Here is a 24,246-nt window from a genome sequence, read left to right as displayed (position 1 = left end):
ATTCACAGTGTGTCTCTGCACCATGCTCACTATCGTATGTCTTACTTGGGTGCAGTGGAATAGGTAACCTGCTCTTCGGCAGTAAATGTAGTGGAGCAGCATTAAGTTGTTGGAGAAGAAAGCTGTAGGTGCGACTATGTTTAAAAAAAAACCCCAAAACCCATATCTGCTTTGCTTTCCTCAGGTGGAATGGAGGCCTGTGTCCCATTTCCACTGCTGAGCTATGATTCATATTTTATTCCGATTGATTTCCATACAGCAAAGTATCTTGGCCTGGCTCTGACTCTCCTTATGGCCCTTTACAGTATACAAGAGTTCCCCTTATAACAATGAGCAATGAGTTATTAATACTGAATAACCCTGTTGATACAGATTCTTCTGGTGTGTAAAACTATCACTCTATCTGCACTGTAAAAATAATCCAGTTTGACATTACTTTAACTGCCATGGCTCAGTGCTATGGAATTCTGTAGTTTTGTGAGATATTTAGCACAATAGACTAAAAATCCCAGGATTTCACAGCATTGAACCATGACACTTATGTTGTCAAACTGTATTGTTTCTGCAGTGCAGGTGCAGGTTTGGCTGCTTGTCACCTGATCCTGAGATTGCTAGCTCCCAGCTGACTAGGCCAACGTGGCTTTTCCATGCCCTGCTAGGCAGCTGAGTTGATGACTCTTTCTAGCCCTTCCGCCTGGATGCTGTGTATCATCTGCCCCAAAGCTCAAGAGTTTGTCACCTTATGGATAAACTGTCTAGCTAGGGCCAGGAGTGGGGACAGAGGTGCTTGAAGGCCACATTGTCCCACCCTTGCCCACATGTTGGGGACTCTGCAAGCTTATTTTAAAAAAAACAGATCCCCAATAATAGGGTGCCACCAATGGGAACTTGCTCCCGATCCCATTCATGGCATCCAAAAGGGAACGGTTAATGTGCAGGGGGCAGATTGTGCCCACCCCTTTGCACTCTCCCTGCCAGCCAAGCGTCATTGTTTTTCCCTCTGGGCACACTCCTGTGGAAGTGAAAATAGCAGCTCCAGAAATGCACTGGATTCAAACTTCCCGCACTTTGGAAAGTGGTCTCTTTAAAGCACATCTTGGCTTTTTTTCTCTTCTGCCAATGGTCCCCTTATCTGCACCAATGTCTGATTCCCAGAGCTCACCAAAGCCAGGGATGGAGTTACCCTGGGAATATGGATTATTTCCCAAGAAATAAAACCACAACAGACCCTGCTCTCAAGCTGGTGCAAACTAAAGCTCTTACACACATATTATATTGTCAAGAGATTATATTATTATATGGCTGAGAGTGTGTGACTTCCTCCAAGGCTAACTTATCCCAGAGTTTCTTGCTAAGGGCTGTTCTGAGGACTTGCCATTGCCATCCTCCGAGGGGGGGGGTTGGCCAAATAGTGTGATGTAGATGCGCATCATTTGATTGACAGTTTTTAAAAAAAAAAATTAGACCGATCGAAATGGCGTCTTCATTTAAAATGTTACAAATGGTAATGTGAACTTCATCAGGGTTAAATTGGCACGAGAGGTTCGATGGGGGTGGGAACTTTGATTCGCTATTGCATCATCGAATCTCCCCAAATCTACTCGGCATAAAAACACTAGTGTCAATGACCCTTCGCAGCTTAGGGCCAGACACTTGATGGGTCACTTAACTCCATTTGTATCTAGCACAGGCAACAGCAGCTGCAGTACCCAAAGATACAGATCCAGTTATACGATTGCACTAGTGGCTGCTTCAGGTAGGGGTTTGTAGGTTGTGTGCGTCCATCCCTGTGCAATCCATTTCTCCTCCAGTCATGTTGCCTGAGCCCTAGGGCTCATGGTGGCTCACAGAAGGGCCCTACCTGCTTCTACAAGTGCCTTCAGTGTTTGAAATGAGGCCTGCCTGTGACTATCAGGGATGTTTGTCTGCAACCTGCTTTGCTCTCCTACTAGCTCCAGGCAAAAAGCTTTCTATTTTTCTTGGCCTTTAAGACATAATTATAACCTTGTTCTGGCTGCTTTTGTCAGGTATTTTAAGACTGTAACATCCTTTAGTTTTTGTAACTGTTATGATTGCTCTGATTTGCAATATGTGCATGCTGTAGAATTAAATTAAAGGTGGGAATCATGCGGCCCTCTACATGCTTGTTTGACTGGAATTCCCAGCAGTCCCCTAGTCAGCACAGCCAACAGTGAGGAATACTGGGTGCTGCAGGCCAACAACAACTGGAGTGCCACGCTATCTCCACTCCACCCCAAATCTAATGACTGAGTCAAATACAGTTGGACAGTTCAACACTTATGTAAGTTCCATTGATATGATAGTGGAATGCTTTAACAGACACTAACAATAGGATTTAGGCCTTTGTGTTTTGCTTTATGGAAACTGTCTCACCTTTGGGGAAATATAAGCTGCATTTTAACTGAAGGATGCTATAAAATATCTATAAAATAGTGGTTTTTAATCTTTGGTCCTCCAGATGTTTTGGAATTCAACTCCCAGTAATCCCAGTCAGTATGATCACACACACACCCCCTGCAATTTCACATCTTGGTTTATAAGCCCAACAACTAGATATGGTCATAGACCTTGGGAACAGGAGGGAACAAGCCTACCACTGAACCTCCGCATAAAGGCTGAGAAAGTTGATTTTTAAAATTCAGCTCCTAGAATCTCCCATGGCCACCCAGTCAGCAATTATAAGAGTTGTAGTCCAGATTTATAGAGAGCCAGGGCAGTGTAGTAGTTTGAATGCTCGCCTAAGACTCCAGGAGGCTGTGGTTCAAATCACAGCTTGGCCATGAAAATCCACTGGGTGACCTTGGGCAAGTCACACTCTCAGCCTCAGAAGAAGACAATAGCAAATCCCCCTGAATGTTACCAAGATAGGTTCACCTCAGGGTCACTATAAGAAATGATTTGAGGGCACCCAACAGAACAGTCCAGATATAATTTTTCTACACTTCAGCTTCCCACCCCAGCCTCGCATCCAATGTGGAGCATCCAAGTTTCTTCTAACTACAAGTAACTGTCCCATCACCACATTCCTTTTACAGTCATTATGCTTCACTGCCCACTCAGACATAGAAAGTGAACCCTGATTACTAGGCTGGCTGTGTGATACTCTCTACAAGCTGGAGCAAGTTGCCACTTCACATGTCTGACCACGTGAGGCTGCTAACTCTCATTGTTGTTGTCGTTTGGGATAATGGCCCCGAGCTGTTGTATAATCCATCCCATTTCTGTACAGTGCTGCTGCACAAATAGCAATTACAATACCGCTTGTCCTCTTGGAGATTGGCCTCATTGATCTGTATTAGAGGAAGAGCAATAAATGCGCAGAAAGAAACTTATGGCAGGAGCCAACTGATAAAGATGCTTCTCCAAGAATTTAAAAACAACGTCTCTTTTTCTATCATATCACCTCTTGGAAAAGAAAAGACTGAGAGATGGCCCAATAGCTATCTTTAAATATGTGAAGCTATGGAATTTATCACGGGGGGAGAAAGCGTCATGCTCCCGTTTTTAGTGTACATACCTGAAGTGTTATGATTCCATTTTTGCAGAAAAAACCTTAGTGAATCATTGTATTCCCCCCCCCCCGCCCTCATAGCTGTGATTTCGCACTTCCGGTTTACTTCTATTGCAGATTTCTGGTATCCAAGTCCTTAGACAGTGTTGTTGAGGGATGGAGGATATTTTTGGAATTATTTTGGAGATGGATATTGATACTTTGGAGTTATTGGTATGTGTCCTCACACTAATGGTGAATTGTCTGGAAGGGTGGATGAGGAGGGAGAGAGAGAGGCAGCACCGAATAGCAAGCCAAGAATGAAAGCGCAGTTGCAGAATTGCAGAATTGAAGTGCTTTGTAAGTACACACCTATGCTGATAACGTTTTGTTTGCGCTTTTGAGATGTTATTAACTATTTAAATCATTAATACAATCAGACAGGAACATGACACTTTGATAACTTGTTGACAATGTGATCATTCTGACGTCATGTGATCATCTTCTCCTCAATTGCACAATGGTAACAGGGGAAAAACAGGAGCATGACGCTTTCTCCCTTGTGTGATAAACTGTCATGTAGAAGATGGAGCTAGCTTGTTTTCTGCTGCTCCAGAGACTGGAATGCAAACCCATGGAATAAAATTTCAAGAAAAGAGGTCCCACTTAAACATTAGGAAGAACTTTTTTACTGTAAGTTGTTCACTAGTGGAACAGATTGCCTTGGAGGGTGGTGGAGTCTCCATCTTTGGAGGTCTTTACACAATGTTGGTCTTTGCACAATGTATAGTACAATACTTTATTCCTGCATGGCACGAGGTTTGACTAGATGACCCTTCCAACTCTAAGATTCTATAATACTATCTCTCTGGCATGTCAGGATGATACTGCAGCAGCCAAAAGCTTGGTCTCCAAGGTGTCCCCAATACATTGATTGTTGTGTAATCAGTTCAGGGCATTTAAGCAAAGCAAGAAAGAGCTGAAGGAAAGGGGACAGCTAAAACCTCTGGGTTCAGTCCCTGGCATTTTGAATTTAAAAGGTCACACAGCACAGGGGTGGGCAACACTGGCCCTTTCCAAGTATTGTTGAAGCACAACAGAAGCCGTCCTCATTGCTTAAGCTGACTATTGCTGATGGGAGCTGCAGCTCAACAACACCTGGAGGGATACACACCTCCTGCCCTTGACACTGGTGGAAATAAAGACTTTCCTGAGTACCCAGAGAACTGCTGACAGTCAGAGGAGAGTCAATATTAGATGGAGAAATATTTTTAACTTAGCACTTCCCTATATTAGCATGTCTTGCCGTGTTGGCAGTTTGGAAAAAAACTGCACCTCTCATTCTGGGTATATGTGAGATTTTCATAGTTACCCAAAGGTGAGGAAAAGGCATTCTGCACATGCTCAGAGGTACAAATTGCTTTATTATTACACAAAGGCCTAAAGCAGAAAGGCAACAGGGCACCATTTCAGAAGCGACTGGAAGGCAATTCCCAACCTTCCCCAACATTGGCTGTGCCAGCTAGAGCTGCTAGGAGTTGCAGTTAACAAGATCTGGACTAAAACCTCCAGCACCTAGTATTAGTTGGTAGTCTTCCATCCAAGTACTAACCAGGACTGCGCCTGCTTAGCTTCCAAGCTCAGACAGGATCTGGTGCATAGGGTATTTAGGTCCTCTTTCTGGTCCTGTCCATAAATAAATTTCAGTTACCTTATTTTTCCATGGAGGTTGGAATAGGAGCAGCACTCCTATAGGTCACAGATAAGCCATTTGTACTCCACTGTATTGTTTACCTGCTTACAAAAATTAAAATTAAAATAAAACAACCCAGTATGAAACACTGCTTAACTGTAAGAAACTTCTCTGTAGAGTTCTCAGTCTTATAATTATTCCAGATAAGAAATTCTATATACGTTTTTAAAAGGTTGGTTCTATATCCATTTACCTAGGAGTAAGCCCCACCAAATGCAACAGAATTTTACTTCTGAGTAGACAAGTACAGGACTGCATTTTCATTTTATTTTCAGTATTTTTTCTTTTGCCTGTCTATAAAAATAAATTCACAGCAACAACTAGATAGTAAAATTGAAATGATGGGTCCCAATTCAATGGAGAAGTAAAGAGGATAAAAAGAAACAGCGTAGTATAGTGGTTTGAGTGTTGGACTAGGACTCTAGAGGCCAGGATTTGATTCCCTGCTCAGCAGTGGAAACCCACTGGCACTGGGTGACCTTGGGCAAGTCACACTCTCTCAGCCTCAGAGGAAGGCAAAGACAACCGCCTCTGAACAAATCTTGCCAAGAAAATCCCGTGATAGGTTCATCTTAGGGTTGCCATAAGTTGGAAACAACTTGAAGGCAAACAATAACAATAAACAACAACATGATACACAAGACCATTGCATTGCAAATAACCGCACAAATGCAATTTTAAAAGTCAGCCCCAAATCAGTCAATCAGTATAATAAATACATAGACTGAAAGCTCTTGACAAGGAAATAAAGTTCAGTATAGCAGGTGGGTGTTTAAAATGATTTACATGGGGATCAACATACATTAAACTTTTCAGAATTTAATAAGCACAGAACTGACAGGTCTTTGCCTTGAAATCTATTTTTGGAAGGAAGCGAACAGAGTGTGGCCTGGGGGCTGGACAAACACACAACACGCACACACAGAAGGTTGCAGCTCTCAAACCCTTCAGACTTTCTGGATTGATCAACTTCTGCCACTGACACCAAATGAACTGCTGGAAATTGAAATTAAGTTCAAAGTGCAAAAGTAATTTGCACTCAACTCAGCAGGGAAGAAAAGAGAGGAGAGGCAGAATATTGCTCTTCCCAGGAAGCCCAGGACAAAGCAAACTGCTGTATCCTCTCCTAGGCTGTGTGTTTCTCTTCATTAATAACTTTTGCCATCTTGATCATACTTTGATGCTGCCTGGTTATATGTGTCCCAGTTTTCACCTGTGAGATGTTGGACGGTATGGTGGCAGGCACTGAGATGGGCATGGGATTCGGAGAAGGCCCTGTTTTGGTGATCTTATTGTTCTGGCTAGCTCATACATGGAGATATGATCTGTCAGACCGTATGAGTTTTATAGGTCACACTGACTGGAACTCTTTGTATCAACTGCACATGTGAAAGGGATCTAGGAATCCTGGTAGACCACAAGTTGAACATGAGCCAACAGTGTGATGCAGCAGCTAAAAAGCCAGATGTGTCTAGATCATTTAGTGTCTAGATCAAGAGAAGTAATAGTGCAATGTTATTCTTCTTTTTAGTCAAGCCTCACCTGGAAATCTGCATCCAGTTCTGGGCACCACAATTCAAAAAGAATGCTGACAATCTGGAGTGTGTCCAGAGGAGAGTGACCAAAATGGTGAAGGGTCTGGAAACCATGGCCTATGAAGAGTAATTTATGGAGCTGAATATGTTTAATCTAGAGAAGAGAGAGTTAAGAGGTGATATGATAGCCCTGTTTAAATATTTGAAAGGGTATCATACTGAGAATCGAGCTAACTATTTGTTTAAATTTTTTAAATATTTTTTTATCCATTGTGCATTGTTTTAGTGAGTCAAAAGGCAATGCTGTCAGTCAGTCAGTCAATAAAATTGTTCAATAGCCTCTGTAGAGCCAAAGGTTCCCCACACCTGCATCATAAAATTAGGTTCATTCCAAACCCATCAGCAAATAGAAATGTGATTTTGTATTACTGGATTAACTGAATGTACATTGACCCCAGCACAGGCCACACGAAAAGATAAATACCTGCAATAAATAATTTTAAAATAGCCCTATCCATTGTGGCGTAAAACAAAAATATATTGTAAGAAAAATCATGGGCTGTTTTTCCTTACCTGTCATTTATCAGCTGTAGTTGAGATGTTTTTTTCCCCCCAAAAGAAAAAGGAAGTTAAGGCTCAGTCTGAAGGGAACTCATGTGACATTTCCCGTTGATGAGATATTAAAATAGGTAAAGCAGCATCATGTGTGGGTGAGGGGCACAAGGAAGGAGTCTCAAACAACCAGAGATCCACAGGTTGGTGTGATTGGTGGATTTAACAATGAAACAAAGAGATGCCTATTTAAAAAGGGACACAAGTTCGGAGTAAAGGATACAAGTAAATATAAAAAATGGGAAGGAGCAGGAAAGGGAAATAAAACATGCAAACAATGTTACATGCAAAGGATGCACACATCAACACACATACAAAACAGGACCTGATGCCACATTTCCTCCTATGGTTCAAACCCAGCTTCCCCTGACTCTCACAACACCTCACTTCTTCCCTCTTCCTTCAGATAGCTTTTTTGTTGTTGTCGTTTACTAACACTTAAAGAGTACAGTCCCTCCCTCCTGCTGGCTGGAGGCCTTGAGATGGTATAGGAAAGTCAGGTAGAATACACCGCCTTTTTAAAATGGTGGATGGTAGAGGCTTAGCTGGAGATTTTTAGATAACTCCAAGGTTAAAATCTGGGGTGAGATAGTTCGTTGTGGGTTTTTCAGGCTATGAGGCCATGTTCTAGAAGAGTTTATTCCTGATGTTTTGCCATCAGCTGTGGGCGGCTGGCATCTTCAGAGAATGCTGGCATGGAAGAGAGTGGGATATATATATACTGTTGGTTGAGAGGAGGTGATTTACACGTTAATCTGTGTATTATTGTTGAATGGCAAGGCCTCAGGATGTCTATTTCAACCAACAGTATATATACCCCACTCTCTTCCGTGCCAGCATCCTCTGAAGATGCCAGCCATAACTGCTGGCAAAACATCCGGAATAAACTCTTCTAGAACATGGCCACATAGACTGAAAAAACTCACAAAAAACTATGAATGCCGGCTGTGAAAGCCTTTAATTTCATTCTGGGGTGAGACTTGCAGATTTCAATAAGGGCTTCCTTATACCACCCTACCAATAATTTGCGAACTGGACACAAACTGAACTCTGGTTTTGATGTTCATGGATGTAACCAGTAATCAGTAGTTACACATCATCAACCTGGGGAGAAAAAAAATATGATCTGGCTCACAGATCATGTAATGTTTCCTGGTTTCCTGTTGCTCCAAAGAATAGGACCAGAAACTTTGAATTACATACACACACCACAATCACTTCTGCTGCCCAAGGATTCAGACGAAACCTTAAAAAAGACTTCCAAGCTGGTGTGAGCAGAAATGACTGTCTCAGAAAGCAATGGAATTTATCTAATTAGAGGTTTTTACACAGAGGCTAGAATGGTGGCATATCTGGAATGCTGTAGTAATGGATTTTCTTCATCAATGATGCCTTGGTCTAGATCAGTGGTAATAAAAGTGGTGATCCACACACTGGTACTGGTCCATTAGCTATCAGCTGCCAGTCACTGGAAAGTTTCCAGGAAATAAAGAATGGTAGTCAGTGAGCACAAATATGGTATCCATCCCAGGCACATTATTTTTTAAAAATTGCTTGTCCCCAGCCCTGATGGCCTGAGCAGCTCTGGTCTAGATCACCTCTGAATTTGCTGCCAATTCCATTATTGCATCATGTAGAAATTCTGTACTGCTTAAAGAGCTCCATGTGCCAGTCTTTTCCCTCAAAATCCATAAGGCTTCATAGAATCATAGAGCTGGAAGAGACCACAAGTCCCACCCCCCTGCCATGCAGGAAATCACATTCAAAGCATCCCCAACAGATGGCCATCCAGCCACTCCAAGGAAGGAGTTTGTTCCACTGTTGAACAGCCCTTACTGTCAGGAAGTCCCTCCTAATGTTGAGGTGGAATCTCTTTTCTTGTAGCTTGCATTCATTGTTCTACGTTCTAGTCTCTGGAGCAGCAGAAAACAAGCTTGCTCCCTCCTCAATATGACATCCCTTCCAATATTTAAACAGGGCTATCACCTCTTAACTGTCTCTTCTCCAGGCTAAACATACCCAGCTCCCTAAGTCCTTCCTCATAAGGCATGGTTTCCAGATCCTTCACCATTTTGATTGCCCTTCTCTGGACATTTCCAAATGTTACTCACCCCTCACAAATGCACATGTGCACACTCCAAGCCATGATTCCTGCTTTCACTGCCCACCCAAAATCTAATCTTAATTCAAATTGTTTCCGATTTATAGCAACCCTAAAATGACCTTCTTGGCAAGATTTATTCAGAGGTGACTTGCCTTTGTCTTCCTCTGAGGCTGCGCGATGTGACTTGTCTAAGATCACCCAGGGGTTTTCATGTTCAAGTGAGGATTCGAACTTTGATCTCTACAATTGCAGTCCAATACTCAAACCACAGTACCATGCTTATATGAATCTAGTATCACTGCATGCCACCATCACCTCCTTTGGTGCAGCTTGCCTCAAGGACACGTCTTGTGTTACATAACGCCCCACCTGACCAGCTGAAACTCTGGGTGGGGATCCCAGTTCTAGGTGGAGAAACCACCCAGTGTCCCAACCAGTTCTACTAGGAGAAAGAAGCATTGCAGAGCAGGAAAACCAGCTCCAGTGATCCCAGCAGAGCCAGATGAAACTTCTGTGACATACTGTAGTCCTTCAAACAGTCTGGATCCAAACCATATAAAGCTTTAAAGGTCATAACCAGCATATCTGTAACAACATGAAGATAGACAAACAGACAGGGCAACAAGGATGTAATGATACCACATGTCAAAGGTAACATAGGTCCAAAACACACTGCAGAAATAATCCAGTTTGAGACTGCTTTAACTGCCCTGGTAGGGAATTCTGGGAATCTGTAGTTTTGTTTTGTTTTTTAATTTTAAAAAAAATTTATTAGCTGAGAAAAAATATATACATATTAAGTATACATACAAAATAACATATAATCCTACATACATTCATACAAAGTAACAAATTAAGCGAATAATGTTCAAACCTTCTCCAAAATAATCATTTCTGCTCTTATTTCCATCACTTACTCTTCTTAGACCTTCTCACATTATCTCTTCTTTCTTCACCGTCCCATCCCTACTTAAAACCTCTTATTCTCTTCCCTTTCTCCCACTTCCCCTTTTACTAAACCTCTTTCCTCTTTATCCTTCACTCCAACATTCGAACTAAGTCCTCACCCTTACCCTTCTCTCATTACTCTGTAGTTTTGTGAGACATTAAGCCTTCTCTGTCAGAAAGTTCTGGTGCCACAATAAACTACAATTCCCAGGATTCCCTAGCCTTGAGCTGGGGCAGTTAAAGCAGTCTCAAACTGGATTATTTCTCCAGTGCACTTTGGACCATAATGACTGGCTATAAGAGGACCAGTGTGGCATAGTGGTTTGAGTGTTGGACTAGGACTCTGGAGACCAGGTTTTGAATCCAAGCTTGGCCATGGAAACCCATTGGGTTGCCTTGAGCAAGCCCCTTGGGCAAGCCACAGCCTCAGAGGATGGCACTGGCAAACCCCCTCTGAAGAAACTTGCCAAGACAACCCCATGATAGGTTCTGCCTTAGAAAACAAATTGTAGGGACATAACAATAAGAAATAAGCTACTCTATTGTGCCATGACAACTGTTTTCCAGTTTTATATACATATATATATATATATATATATATATATATAGTGTGTGTGTGTGTTTGTGTGTAATTACTTATTAAGGGAATTTGATAGGGATTTTTTTCCAATTTTATGCCATTCCCTTTTTTTCTTTTTAAGAAAGTAGCAAAAAGCAACAATGTGTAATGAAACAAGTTACTTATTCAAAAATTGCATGCAGCACTGGCAACAAATTACTTTCCAAACACTGCAACCAATAACAAGAACAAATTATCTTTAAAAGGGAACTTTAAAAACTCTGAGATATTGTAATCAATATGTTGGTTATGACCATGGCCTGCAGGGATACCATCAGCAAGAGTCACAGACAAACCTGGAAACCCTTTGTGTCATGCCATATAATTATTTATGACCAATGAAACTGTGTGTTCTCCAGGCTCATAGTGAGCCAGAAGAATTCATACAGCAAAATACAAAATCCACAAAACAGATGGCCCTCCAGATTTGTAGCTTTGACTTTTGTGGATTTGATTATTTGCAGTTTTGATTAATATGTTCTCTCTAGGAATCTCTAGGTCTTCTAGCGCAATTCTGACAGAAGTTGACCATAGAGTTGTGCTGGAGAACCTAAACATTCCTAGAGAAAACACTTCTCTAGGCATTTGTAGGTCCTCCCAACATGATTCTCTAATCAACTTCTGGCAGATGTTGACCATAGAGTTGCACTGGAGGACCTGAAGATTCCTAGAGAGGTGTTCAATTAGGTAAGATGAATAGTGCTTTTTTATTTGCAGTTTTTCCACAGTCACGAGGACCCTTCACCCCTAACCCCAGCAAATGTGAAGGGACCACTGTACTTTTATTGCCCAACCAAAATGCACAAAAATACATCATACAAGCATTCAGAGGTTCACTGGCTTTTTCATCAAGCAAAGATGTTAAATATCATACAGGAGAAGAAAAGTGACAATTCTAGGGTCGCAGGACTAAATTTTATCTCACATGTTGCTTCTGTTGTCTGGAGTGGTTTCAAGTTACAGAGGCTGAGAGAGTGTGACTTGCCCAAGGTCACCCAAGTGGGTTTCCATGGCTGAGCAGGGATTCAAACAGAGTCATAGTCTAGTTATTTGGAATTCATCCCTTTCCTTATCAAGGCACAACTATGTTACATTATGACAGTAGCTTCATGAAAGGTGACTTAATGTCTATTCTTGTATTAATGTAATTTTACTTATTTGTAAATTTAAAGAAATGTGTGGCCTCACTAAATGATGGAGGAGGAATGCAATGTGTTTCATGTGCTGGATATTTGTTATGGTGACAAGGTGGATGGGAGGAGAGCATGTTTTTTACTAGCTTGCAGCATTCAAAAGTAACAAAGGCGAGGGAAAGACCGCCCGAAAAGGGTGGCCTGCCGGTGACCTAATTTCCTCTGGAGGGAAGCCGCAGCGCCAAACCATGCAGCTTCCCTACGGAGGAGAAAGAACCTGGAAAAAAACGGGTTCTTTTTGAGCCACAGGGGTGGCGTAGCACATTGACGCACTTGTTATGTAAGCAACATGCAGCAATGTGCGGACGCCACATGGCGTTTATGTAACAATGGCGGCACCCATGTACACAGGGTGCCGCCATTGTTATGCCACCCACATGTACTAGGGTTAAGGATCGTGCGGTTGCCGCACAGTTCCTAATTCTAGAATCGGCACCGGTACACCGCTTGTTGGCGGTATGTATCCTCCAAATTGTTCCAGCCCACAAGCATAACTTCAGGCTTAACAGATCATACATTCTATAGAAAAAGTGAAACTGTTAATTCAGGTTTATTCCCATGTCCTGATCATAACCAAAACCTTTCATGCCTACCTGGTAAAAGTGACAGTGCACCAGCAGCAGCTGCTGCTAGCTTCCATTTCATTGCGATTGGGTGAATCCACTCTAGATTTTAATCTTAATTTTGTGGCAGCTGCCTTACATGCTGAACATGTTACACCAAATCATACAATTTTTGTAACCCAATTCAAATTAAGTCTCTTGAGCTGCCCTGAACATTCATGTTAAAAACCAGATTGGAGAGGGAGAAAAGGTGATAAAAATGGGTGGGGGGGGAGAGGATGGAAGTAAATAACGTAGAGGCGGCAGATATTTATAGGCGAAATTTGTTAAGCCGAGGTGAAGAATAGTCTAGACAATGCACCTGGGCCTTGACACAAATTGGGGAAGACAAACAGATATATGGGTGGGTTGCTGATTTGATCACTGGACTATCAAGTGTGATGCTGAAAACAAGCAGTCAGGATTGTGTTGGTTTTGGTGTTTTGGAGTTTCATTTAGCAACTCCCAAACTTCCTGTGGGGATTTTCCAGTTTATTATCTTCTAGGGCTCCTACCCGCTCCTTTGCAAGCTGTCTACCTGACTTCCTCACTCTGGAGAAATGGCGGTGCCCCTAGGAGATCAGTTTGAAGTCAGAGTGAAGTCTACACACCCTCCAGAATTTAATAAATCTATATGTTCTAACAGGGAGCACAGATTATGGTAGCATGCAGCACCGTTTCCTCTCTTGAGATTACCTACAGTCCCCACAGCAGCTAGAGGGAAACTGATTTTTCCCAACAACAGTACATTGTTATGAATAACCTCTGTTGTAATTCAAAGTATTTGTAGGTGGCTTGAGTGAGCAAGACCCATTAGGTTTACAAAAGACCTGCTCCTGGTGGAGACGCAAAGTTTTATTTATAGATTTTTTTATATACACACCAACACATAGTACTACATTTTTATTTATTTATTTATCTATTTATTTCATTTTGAGAATATTGTTAAAGAAGGCAGTTATGGTGAGCATGTGCACTTCAAAACTGACTCTACCTCACCAGAAGTCGGAAAGAAAAGGGCCACCACTAGCATTTTTGTTGCCCACCACCAGGACCTGGCCTAGGACCAGAGCCTAGAAAACAAAATTGGACTATTCTTCATTGCAATCTCTAATCACCATTCTGGGAACCACAGTCCAAAACTGCACCTTTTCAAGATCTGTTGTTGTTGCGCCCCTTCAAGTTGACTCCAGTTCATGGCAATCTTATCCTGGGTTGTTCTTGGCAAAGTTTATCCAGAGGAGAATTTCTTCCTCTGAAGCTAAGAGAGTTTGATTCTCTCAGTAGGTTTCCAAGGATGAGCAGGGATTCAAATTCTGGTCTCCTAGAATTCCAATATAACACTCAAACCACTACACTATGCTTGTTCCACCCTGACTGATCACTCCAGAAAAAATGCAGGCTTTGATAGGGGTTGGAAAATATAGTATTCCTTGCTAAATTCCCCTCTGTGTATAGGTACACCTTCAAGTTGCCTGTCAACTCTCATTCATTTCACAGGGTTTTCTTTGATAAGGAATACTCAGAGATGGTTTTGCCAGTTCCTCCCTCTAAAATAGATACTACAGCACCTGGTATTCATTGGCAGTCTCTCATCCAAGCACTAACCAGGGCAGATCCTGCTTATCCTTCCAAGATAAGAGGGATCTGGTGCCCTTAAGATGTAGAATGTTATTACTTCCTGTTAGGGTACCAGGTTAGTACCATCTCAGGCCTTAGGATTTCAAACACTCAACATGAGACCAGCCTCTAGTGATATAGAGTGACGATTGATGATGTAATTAAGTATGACATATTAAGCATCAAATACAGTTTCTTAGAACATGTTACTGATTTTTTTTAAAACAGCAACAACAAGCCTAGTGCAGGAGAAGATAGATAGATGATAGCTAGCTAGCTAGCTAGCTAGAGATAGACAAACAGACAGACAGACAGACAGATTTTTCAAGACAGTGTTCTCATCCTGAGATTCCTCCTCCTCGCCTTAAGGACCAAAGAAGGTGGTCCAAGTCCTAAGATGTGTGAGCTCTAGTCATCATTGCCTCCCTATATATACTGTATGTATATATATATATATATATATATATATATATGTATGTATAAAGAACAGAATTTTGTGTGTGTGTGTAGCAGATGAAAATGAGCTCCATACAATTTGGCAATTTTATGGTCAGCCGCCTTGGAAACTGCATGTGGGCAGACAGAATGACAGCATATAAAGATTTTAAATAACTAAAATGAATGTTCCCATCTCCTGGCAGGAAATCAAGGCCCGGGCTGTAGCATTCCAGCAGCAGCAGGGCATTTCCACAGAGGCTGGTGGCAACAAGGAGAATATCAAGAAGAACCGTTACAAAGACATCTTGCCATGTAAGTTGGCAATCTTGCAGGGTGGTGATGGGGAGAGAAAGACACTGAAGGACTTAGAGATTCTCTCAGGAGTAAACATTGTGGTATTGTTAATTGCAGTTTTTCCACATTCATGGGGGTCCTGTGCCCCTAACCCCAGTGAATATAGAAGGATGAGTGTATTCTATAAGAAAATCCCCCCTTCCTTCAATGTTACCCCCAAATTTAAAAATGTTCAGTGGAAAAACTGGATCTTCCCCCAATTAAAAAAAGAAATATTCCCATGCTGAAATTGTCTTTTTCTTGGACTTTTGCATTCCTAGAATTCAGAGATATAGCTGTGTTGGTCTGGCCTTATTGTTGTTGTGTGCCTTCAAATTGTTTCCAACTTAGGGTGACCCTATCATAGGGTTTTGTGGGGCTGAGAGGATGTGACTCACCTAAGGTCATCCAGCAGGTTTCCATGGCTGAGCGGGGAATTGAACCCAGATTCACAGAGTCTTAGTCCTACACTGAAAACACTACACCATGCTGGCTCTCTAGTCTGAAATATCAGCATGCAAAGGATCTTGTAGCACCATTGAGACTAATTTGTGAAAATCAGGGGTAGGCAACCTTTTTGAGCCGGGGGCCGGGTTGCTGTTTCTCAGACAACTGGGGGGCTGAAGCCAAAAAATAAATAATTAAATAATCTAAAAAAATTTTTTTTAAATAAATAAATAAACCGGGACAAATGTAGGACAACATTTTCAAATGGTGGACACTTTTTTTAAAAAAGTGGAGGACACGCAAAAAAAATTGCTGATTTTTTTTTACAAATGTAAATATAAATGGATGTTTCTGAGGCTTCTATAGACAATTGCCCCCCTTGCCCCTGTGCGCGAGAGGCCAAAGGCCCTGGTGGCAATCGGCGGCAGGACCGGGCTGGGGCCGGTCCCAAGGCCTTGCCAGGCTGCATCCGGCCTGCGGGCCGCAGGTTGCCTACCCCTGGTGAAAATAGTTGCACAATAAACTTTCTTAGATTGGGTCTACATCCTCAGATTCATGGAGGAAATAGACCAAGGAGTTATGCAGGCTGCCCCTTTTTCAGCCAGATCAGGGCCATGGGAACCGCATGCCATGGTCCTGATCTGGCCTTTCCAGGTCACAAAAAGGAGCCACAAAAAGCATCCCCTTTTTGCCCTCTGGAAAGGGAGTGATAGCCACAGTGCTGTGGCTACACGGCGCTCCTTCAGCGCTGTGTCATCTGAATGCAGCGCCAGAGGAGCGCTGTGATGCTATGTGCCATGTGGAACAGTATGTGGCGTCAAGGTGCCCTGGAGGCAGAGCTGGGGCATGCATTGTAGAGACTCTACGTCCCAACTCCCCCTCCCAGACAGGCCCAAAGTGCCGGCCTGCACAGGTCCCAAGTCTACATAAGCTTATGATCCAACTTTTTTCCCCAGTTAGTCTCAAAGGTGCTGCGAGATCCCTTCACTCTGCATTTCTAGTTATCCCACTTCATTGCTAATCTACATCTTTCAACCCCACGTAAGGATGACATTTTTGTCGTTTATGAATTGGCACTTCCATGACATCACAGAGCCTCACCCTTGATGATATCACTACAAATAAGCCTGAGGCTTTGAGATGCTGGAGACCTGCCAGCTGTGACCAGAATATGGTATGCTGTAATAGCAGATGTGGGGAACATGTGACCCTCCAGCTGTTATTGAATTATTGGGAAACCTAGGAAACCACCTTATACTGATTCTGTCTTTCGGCCCATCTAGCCTGCTGCTATCACCACCTATGACTAACAACCACCTTCTATGGTTTCAGGCAAAGTTTCTTCCAAGTCCTACTTGAGAATCTCTGGTATTTTCAGCGTGGGGGGGGGGTATCTCACATCCAAATACCAACCTCTAGTTGTGTACTTTTTACAGACGACCAGACGCGAGTTGTTTTAAACTTACTGGCAGAAGGACAGACAGATTATATCAATGCCAACTTCATTCAGGTAACAGAGCATCGATATGCAAGAGACCACACATCATGACAGCAATGTTTCTCAGACTTCCCATCATCAAAAGGCACTGGCACACTGTTTTTCCAAATTGAAACGAGAGGCTGAGTTCACTTCAGGGATGGCTTTTCCATTAGGTAGAGGAGGCAACTGCCTCAGGCAGCAGATCTAAGATGTCATAAGAGGGCAGGAAATGGTTGGTTGGTTTGGTATATAATTGGTTATTTTATTGCCAGAGATGAAAAGATGCTTATGGAATGTTCTACCTCTGATGGCAAAAGAACTTGGGATGGTTCAGAGTACTATGACTGAGCTTGGAGGCTCCCTTTGCTGTTCTGTCTCAGACAACAAAATGTCTTGGACTATGCCAGTTCATATTTACACCACCTTAAAAGTTTACTTTTAGAGTGCATTGGAGCAAAAAAAAAAAAACCCAAAAAACCACTGCTAGGAACACTTGTTATATGAGTCAAGGATCTGAATGTACCTTATGACTAGGAGGAGACAGTCAAGAACAGCAGATCATTGAGAGAGACAACTAGAATTGAATATTTGTGACATTGAATATTTTTGCTGAACCTTTACATTGGGAGTGATTGACTGGTTAGTACTCAACACCTGGGTGTCTTCAGCTTAGGCTAACTGAAAGAAGTCAAAGCCAGTTCAACACATGCTCTGTCTGCACAGGCCAAATAAACCGGCCTCTCCCCAGCTTCTTGACGGAGAGTCTGGATGATGCAAGGTCCAATCCCCAAGTCTGACACAAACAGTCTGGACAATGTATTCACTGCCAAGCCTGGGGTACAACACCACTAATGTGGATTTTAAAGACTCACCATTTGCTTTGGATGTTCCTGGAAGATCCAGAGCTCTCTATTCTGATGCTGGATAGTTGTTTGGACATGCATGCTGCTGTGCCACCTGGCACAGCCATCGCTACCACAGGTTGCTTTGCTCTGAGGTCAGAACCAGGCACACACATATGTGATTGAGACTTGGCACCTCATACTGACCTCAAAAGCAAGCAACTTGCTGCCATGCTGGGCAGCATAGTGGGACACATATGCAAACAGCTGCTCAGCATCAAAACAGAAAGCCAAAGTAACAGGGCCAGGATACTCTGGGTTGCCCCTGGACTATTCTGGCCAGTGTGGACAGCACCACAGTTAACCTCAGAGAGGTCCAGCACTCAACTTCCTTTGGGGGGGGCAGTATTTGTGTCTCACAAAGTCCTCTTTCAACTGAATATTTTTTCTCTAGACAATTAGACAACTCTGTCATGACATATTTGTATGCATGGCACACAGTTTGAAATTACTGTACAAGAGTGATGATAACTCTGCCTCTGATCCAAAAAGTCTCTGATTGCACTTTTTAAAAAATTCTAGTTCACATGGTTCCAGAGAGGAATTTGACAATGTGATGACAAAGGGTCAGGACCAGGGGACAAATGAGAGGATAAGGGAGAGGGAGAATGAGAGCCATTGGCAGAAATGCATAGGGAAGTATATGTGACTTTTCTCAGGACTGCAACTAGGAAATCAAGGGTTAAGTTTCCCCACAGTACAGTTCTGATGGAAATAACCTATCAGACCTCTCCACACATACCTAGGAGGGTTAATTAAAGCAAAAAAAAATTACATGATTGCAAACCATGTAATTAACCTTTGGCCCTAAACTTTGAGATAAGATTCCTCTCTTTCCACAAAACAGCCAGTTTAAATTTCCCATATATTGCAAATATGAATATTAGAGTAGCAAGCAAAGTGCACACCAACTGCTGTTAAGCACTGGCCATGCTACTTGTAATTATATGAATATCACATTAATCAAGTACTGTACAGATAAAATAGGGTGAATTACCCAAAGCCCTTTGTTTATCCTTCTCTTCAAACAGTTGTCAACCTCTTCCTTTATCTGAGGGCTTTCCCGCAGATATTATCAATGCTTATTATCAGTGGCAACTTGGTTTTTCAACACAGTAGCATTGTTCAGCACAATGTAAAGTGCTGATTGATGTTTGTCATTCTCTTAATTCTCCCCATTCTTCCAGGGTGTGGATAACAAGAGATCCTACATTGCAACCCAAGGTCCTCTTCCACATACAGTATTTGACTTTTGGCGCATGATTTGGCAGTACAAGGTGAAGGTAAGTTGAGCAGCCAAAGCTAAATAGTGGAGTTTCTGGTTTAAATTTTTGATAACAATGGCATGATAAGGAATGATATTACAGGCTTGATGTAGTGATGGAATCACATTTTCTAGTTGCTTTTCAAGGGCATTTTTAGAGACATTTCTGATTAATAGTTTTTTGTAGGTTTTTTGGGCCATGTTCTAGAAGAGTTTATTCCTGATGTTTCGCCAGCATCTGTGGCTGGCATCTTCAGAGAATGCTGCCATGGAAGAGAGTGGGATATATTATACTCTGTGATCCAGAGTAGGGAAGAGTGATTTCCATATTAAGTTGTGTATTATTTTGTTGTTGATAGCAGGACCTCAGGGTGGGAGGATATGCAAAGAGGATTAGTATCTGTTTAATTAGTGATCATTGTTTGCTGGGAAAATCCCTGACCCTGGGTGATTTCTCATTTGCATTTGCTGAGTCCTGATTTTGCTGTTTTTCAGGACTGGTAGCTAAACTTTGTTCACTTTAAGGGTTTCTTCTTTTCTGTTGAAGTTGTCCAAGTGTTTGTGGATTTCAATGGCTTCCCTGTGCATTCTGACCTGATAGCTGCTGGCATGGTCCAGAATTTCAGTGTTTTCAAACAGCATTTTGTGCCCAGGGTGGTGTATAACATGTTTTGCTACTGCTGATTTTTCTGGTTGACCCAGTCTGCAGTGTCTCTCATGTTCCTTGATTCGTGTTTGAACACTACGTTTGGTGTTCCCTATGTAGACTTGTCTGCAGCTGCATGGTGTGCGGTAAATTCCTGCAGCTATGAGAGGGTCTCTCTTATCCTTCGCTGAGCTCAGCATTTGCTGGATATTCTTGGTCGGTTTGTAAACCATTTGTAGGTTGTGTTTACTAACCAGTTTCCCTATTCTCTCCATGACTCCTTTGATGTATGGTAAAAATACCTTTCCTTTGTGTGGTTGCTTGTCTTCACTCCTCTGGATTTTTCTGGGTCTGGCAGCCCTTCTGATGTCTGAGCTGGTAGAACCATTAACCTGTAGAGCTTGGTCTAGGACTCTAGGTGTTTTGATTCATCTTCCAAGAAGTGGAGTTCACAGATCCGTTTTGCCGGGTCTAATACACAGATTAACATGAAAATCCCTCCTCCCTACTCAGGGTCACAGAGTATACAGCGCGCCCATGCCATATGCGGGCGCGCCATACGCGGCCTTGAGCATATGCGCTCAAGCCGTGGGGCGGAAGGGGCGGCGTGTCCCATTCAATTGAATGGGTACGCGCGTCTGTTGCGCGCCGCGCCGCCATGCACGAACCCCATTGTTTCCAATGGGGCTCGAGCATAGGCGGAATTCACCTTACGCAGCGGGATCCGGAACGGATCCCCCGCGTAAGGCGAGGACGGACTGTATATATACTCCACTCTTGCATGCCAACATTCTCTGAAGATTCCAGCCACAGATGCTGGCAAAACGTCAGGAATAAACTCTTCTAGAACATGTCCACACAGCCTGAAAAACCCACAAAAAACTATGGATGCCATCCATGAAAGCCTTCAGCTTCATGTTTCTGAATAAATTTTCCAAGGTTTAAGCCAGCCTCTGCTAAAAAAAATTTAAGTACCAGAAAAGTAATAAGTAAAGTAAAATGCCAGTGTGGAGTAATATTTTCAATGTCAGGCAAGGCCTCCAGGAAAGCAGGGTTCAAATTCCCACTCAGCCATGGAAACCAACTGGATGATCTGGGGCAAGTCACAGGCCCAGTACATATGGGTGGGAAACGGAGTCCTGGCGGGGCTTCTAGTTTTCGGGAGCATGCAGCAACCGCCATCATGGCGCCATCATGGCGGCCTCCCATCCACATGGGGGCCGCCATGATGACGCAAGCGCAGTGCTCATGTCACCAACGCATACCAGGGCGCCAATGGCACCTTGGCAGCGTCATCGATAGGAACTGCATTTCGCAGCTCCTTTTTGGGGCGGATCGTTGTCGCGACCATGCGGTTGATATAGTAAATGCTCCAATTACTTGTGAAGAAATAAAAGAATACAGTTAACAACTTAAAACAATAAACTACCAGGTCCATATGGTTTTAGCACAAATTTATACAACGCATTTACATAAATGAGATTTTTTTTAATTACAGTATCTATATGTTGTTGTTGCCATTGTTGTTGTTATACTTGTGTGCCTTCAAATAATTTTTGACTTATGGTGATCCTAAGGTGAGTCTATTACAGGGTTTTCTCGGCAAGGTCTGTTGAGAGTGGTTTTGCCTTTGCCTCTGAGGATGAGAGTGTGTGATTTGCCCAAGGCCACTCAGTGGGTTTTCATGGCTGTGCAGAGATTCAAACCCTGGTCTACCATGTTGTAATGAAATCCAACACTCAAACCACTGTGCCACACTGATGCATAGCAACAGCAAGAAGGAATGATTGCATTATCTGTATTATAACTGTTGTTAAATACTGTAATTAAAATTTTTTCTTTTTTCTTTAAAAGAAAAAAATTAAGACACAACTAAAGCTCATTATGATCTTGACATAATGAGGGACAACATCACTCTTTGGTGGTGTAAGTGTTTTAGTTATTTTTTATAGTTACAGTAAATTCAAGGCCTCACTACTTATGTAGGTTTTGAGCCACAGGTCCATGACTTAGAGCATCCAGATTGTTTTCTCAAAAGTAACTACAAGTAACTCTTTCAATTACTTTTGAATACAGCGAACATAATTTTTAAATTTGCAACTGGTAGCAGTAATTAACCAGGAGGGGTTGGGAAATGTAATGGTAACTAGTTACTTTTTAAAAGTAAGGTTTTGAGCTGAAGCAGGAGACCAAATTAAACGCAGCCCATTCTTCTTCCTTAACAGTGTTCTTTCACTGCAGGTGATTGTCATGGCTTGCCGGGAAGTGGAAATGGGCAAGGTGAGTCCTGATGGAGGAGGGATGGTATGCCATGGGCACAGAAATCTTGCTCATCCCAGCCTTCTGGCTTCAAGGAGGGAACACTATCACTCTTCCAGAATCTTTAGCTTTATTTCCCTTTTTCCCCTTTCTCAGAAAAAATGTGAGCGCTACTGGCCTTTGGCAGAAGAAACCTTGCCCTTTGGACCCTTCTCTGTGACGCAGGTGAGGTGGCTATGCACAGGTAGGAAGCAAGCAGTGATGTATGGATGGTGGGGATAGTGGTCAACTTTGAAATGCAAACATTTGCAATGGCAGTTCCTGTAGCCAGTCACCTACGCACACAAAAGGGTGCAGAAATGGGGTCAGTTGTGTGAGGCTGCATCAGCAGTGGGCAAAGTATGCCCCTTTAAAGCCATTTTTGTAATCCCGGGATATATGTATACTGTATATAGATATAGATATAGATATATGTATCAAAATCCCCTCTAAGTAGTGTAAAGGGCATTTTCCACTGAGTTTAGAGGCCTCGTTGCCCCCCAAGATCAACACCCTCCCCATTTTTTGCCCCAAAATGCACTCTGCAGGGTATGGGGAAAACGTTCACCACATTTTGCCCACCCCTAGGCCAAATTACACCAAGGAGAGGTCTTGTTTGAGACATGAACAGAGGGTAACTTGTGCTCACGATATATATATATATGTGTGTGTGTGTGTGTGTGTGTGTGTGTGTGTGTGTGTGTATAAAAAAGACCTCTCCTGGGTCTAAAATGGTCCAGGAAGACCCCCCAAAATGGTGGAAATCCTGTCCATCTTCCCTAGAGGGTGTTTAGGGGCATTTTGGAACAATTTTTTGTTTTTTGGTGGGGGGGAAGTCAGGATCCACTGCTGTAGGAGATATGTGGCCCTTGAAGGTCTCCTGGTGAGCTAAAGCTGCTCCCTAGCCTTCCACAGTTGTCTATCATTGCTCTATATCTATAGATGTGTATGTGTTCCTGTTTGGTTATGTATATATATATACACACACACAAATTGATCAGCAATACATAGCATAATGACCAATTCAAAATTCATCAAGAATAATTGCCCTTCAATTATTGCCATCCCAAACACTTAACATTATAAAGGATAGTGCACAACTTCATATAATTACTGGGAAAATTAATCCCCTCTGACTGCAGCTAAGATCTGAGGCAACAAAGAGGGAACTTGAGAGGGATGGATGGCAACTAATTAGTCTTCAATCCTTGCTAATCAAAGTAGCTGAATTATCCACATAACGGAGGTGAATTATGACTTTACCCAGTCCTTCTGAGACACTGGTTAGTGATCAAAGTATTCCTTGTTAATAAACTCCATAAGCTGAATGTATGTGGAGAAATGTGCTTCCTTTTGTCTACTTCAGAACTTCTTCCACACATGTTAATAGTGAACTTCACCTTCACTTAACTTCAATTGATTGAAAAGAGTGCTCAAGATGTGGTTTAAATGGAGTGAAAGAGTAGTCCCAACCACTGAGTGAAATTTCATTTCAACCACATCTTCTGCGCTGATACTCCTGCAAGCACCAAGCAGGCTATAACATAAAGCAGAAAGCAGATAACATGTAGCCCTCCTCATGTTCAATTGCAACTCTTATCATCGCCTATCCAGCCTAACTAATGGAGAAAGGTTGTGAGTGTTGCAGTCCAATCACGTCTGGAGTGCCAGATCTGGAGTTTCCCCATCCCTGTCATAAACCAAAGTTATGTGGCTATACTGCCATGGAGTACTGGGGTAACAGTTTGCCTGTGTAACCTTTGCTCCACCATTGTATCTGCATAATAAGTGGTTAGTATAATTGGACAGCTGAAATATTTCCTCATACCTCAAATCTGGAGATGGTCTTTTTTTTCTTCTAACTCCCTTAGGTTAAAAAAGAAGAGCTCAATCCAGATGTCATTCTGCGGATGCTTACTCTGACATTTCAGCAGGTATATG

The 24,246-nt window shown here is 42.5% G+C and overlaps 1 protein-coding gene across 2 annotated transcripts in view; it reads left to right on the top strand.

Annotated features, from left to right (window-relative positions):
• The window catches only part of PTPN18 (protein tyrosine phosphatase non-receptor type 18), a 55,725-nt gene that overhangs the window by 5,129 nt on the left and 26,350 nt on the right, over window positions 1–24,246 (top strand). For both annotated transcript variants that reach the window (XM_042451468.1, XM_042451469.1), the window contains exons 2-7: window positions 15,139–15,247; window positions 17,152–17,225; window positions 19,285–19,380; window positions 22,249–22,287; window positions 22,423–22,491; window positions 24,177–24,239. In XM_042451468.1, coding sequence (XP_042307402.1) covers window positions 15,139–15,247; window positions 17,152–17,225; window positions 19,285–19,380; window positions 22,249–22,287; window positions 22,423–22,491; window positions 24,177–24,239 — 450 coding nt within the window. The remainder of the gene's footprint in view (window positions 1–15,138; window positions 15,248–17,151; window positions 17,226–19,284; window positions 19,381–22,248; window positions 22,288–22,422; window positions 22,492–24,176; window positions 24,240–24,246) is intronic.

The sequence above is a fragment of the Sceloporus undulatus genome, chromosome 2 (assembly GCF_019175285.1).
Source record: "Sceloporus undulatus isolate JIND9_A2432 ecotype Alabama chromosome 2, SceUnd_v1.1, whole genome shotgun sequence".
NCBI lineage: Eukaryota > Metazoa > Chordata > Lepidosauria > Squamata > Phrynosomatidae > Sceloporus > Sceloporus undulatus.
This window is presented reverse-complemented; position numbering and strand designations above follow the sequence as displayed.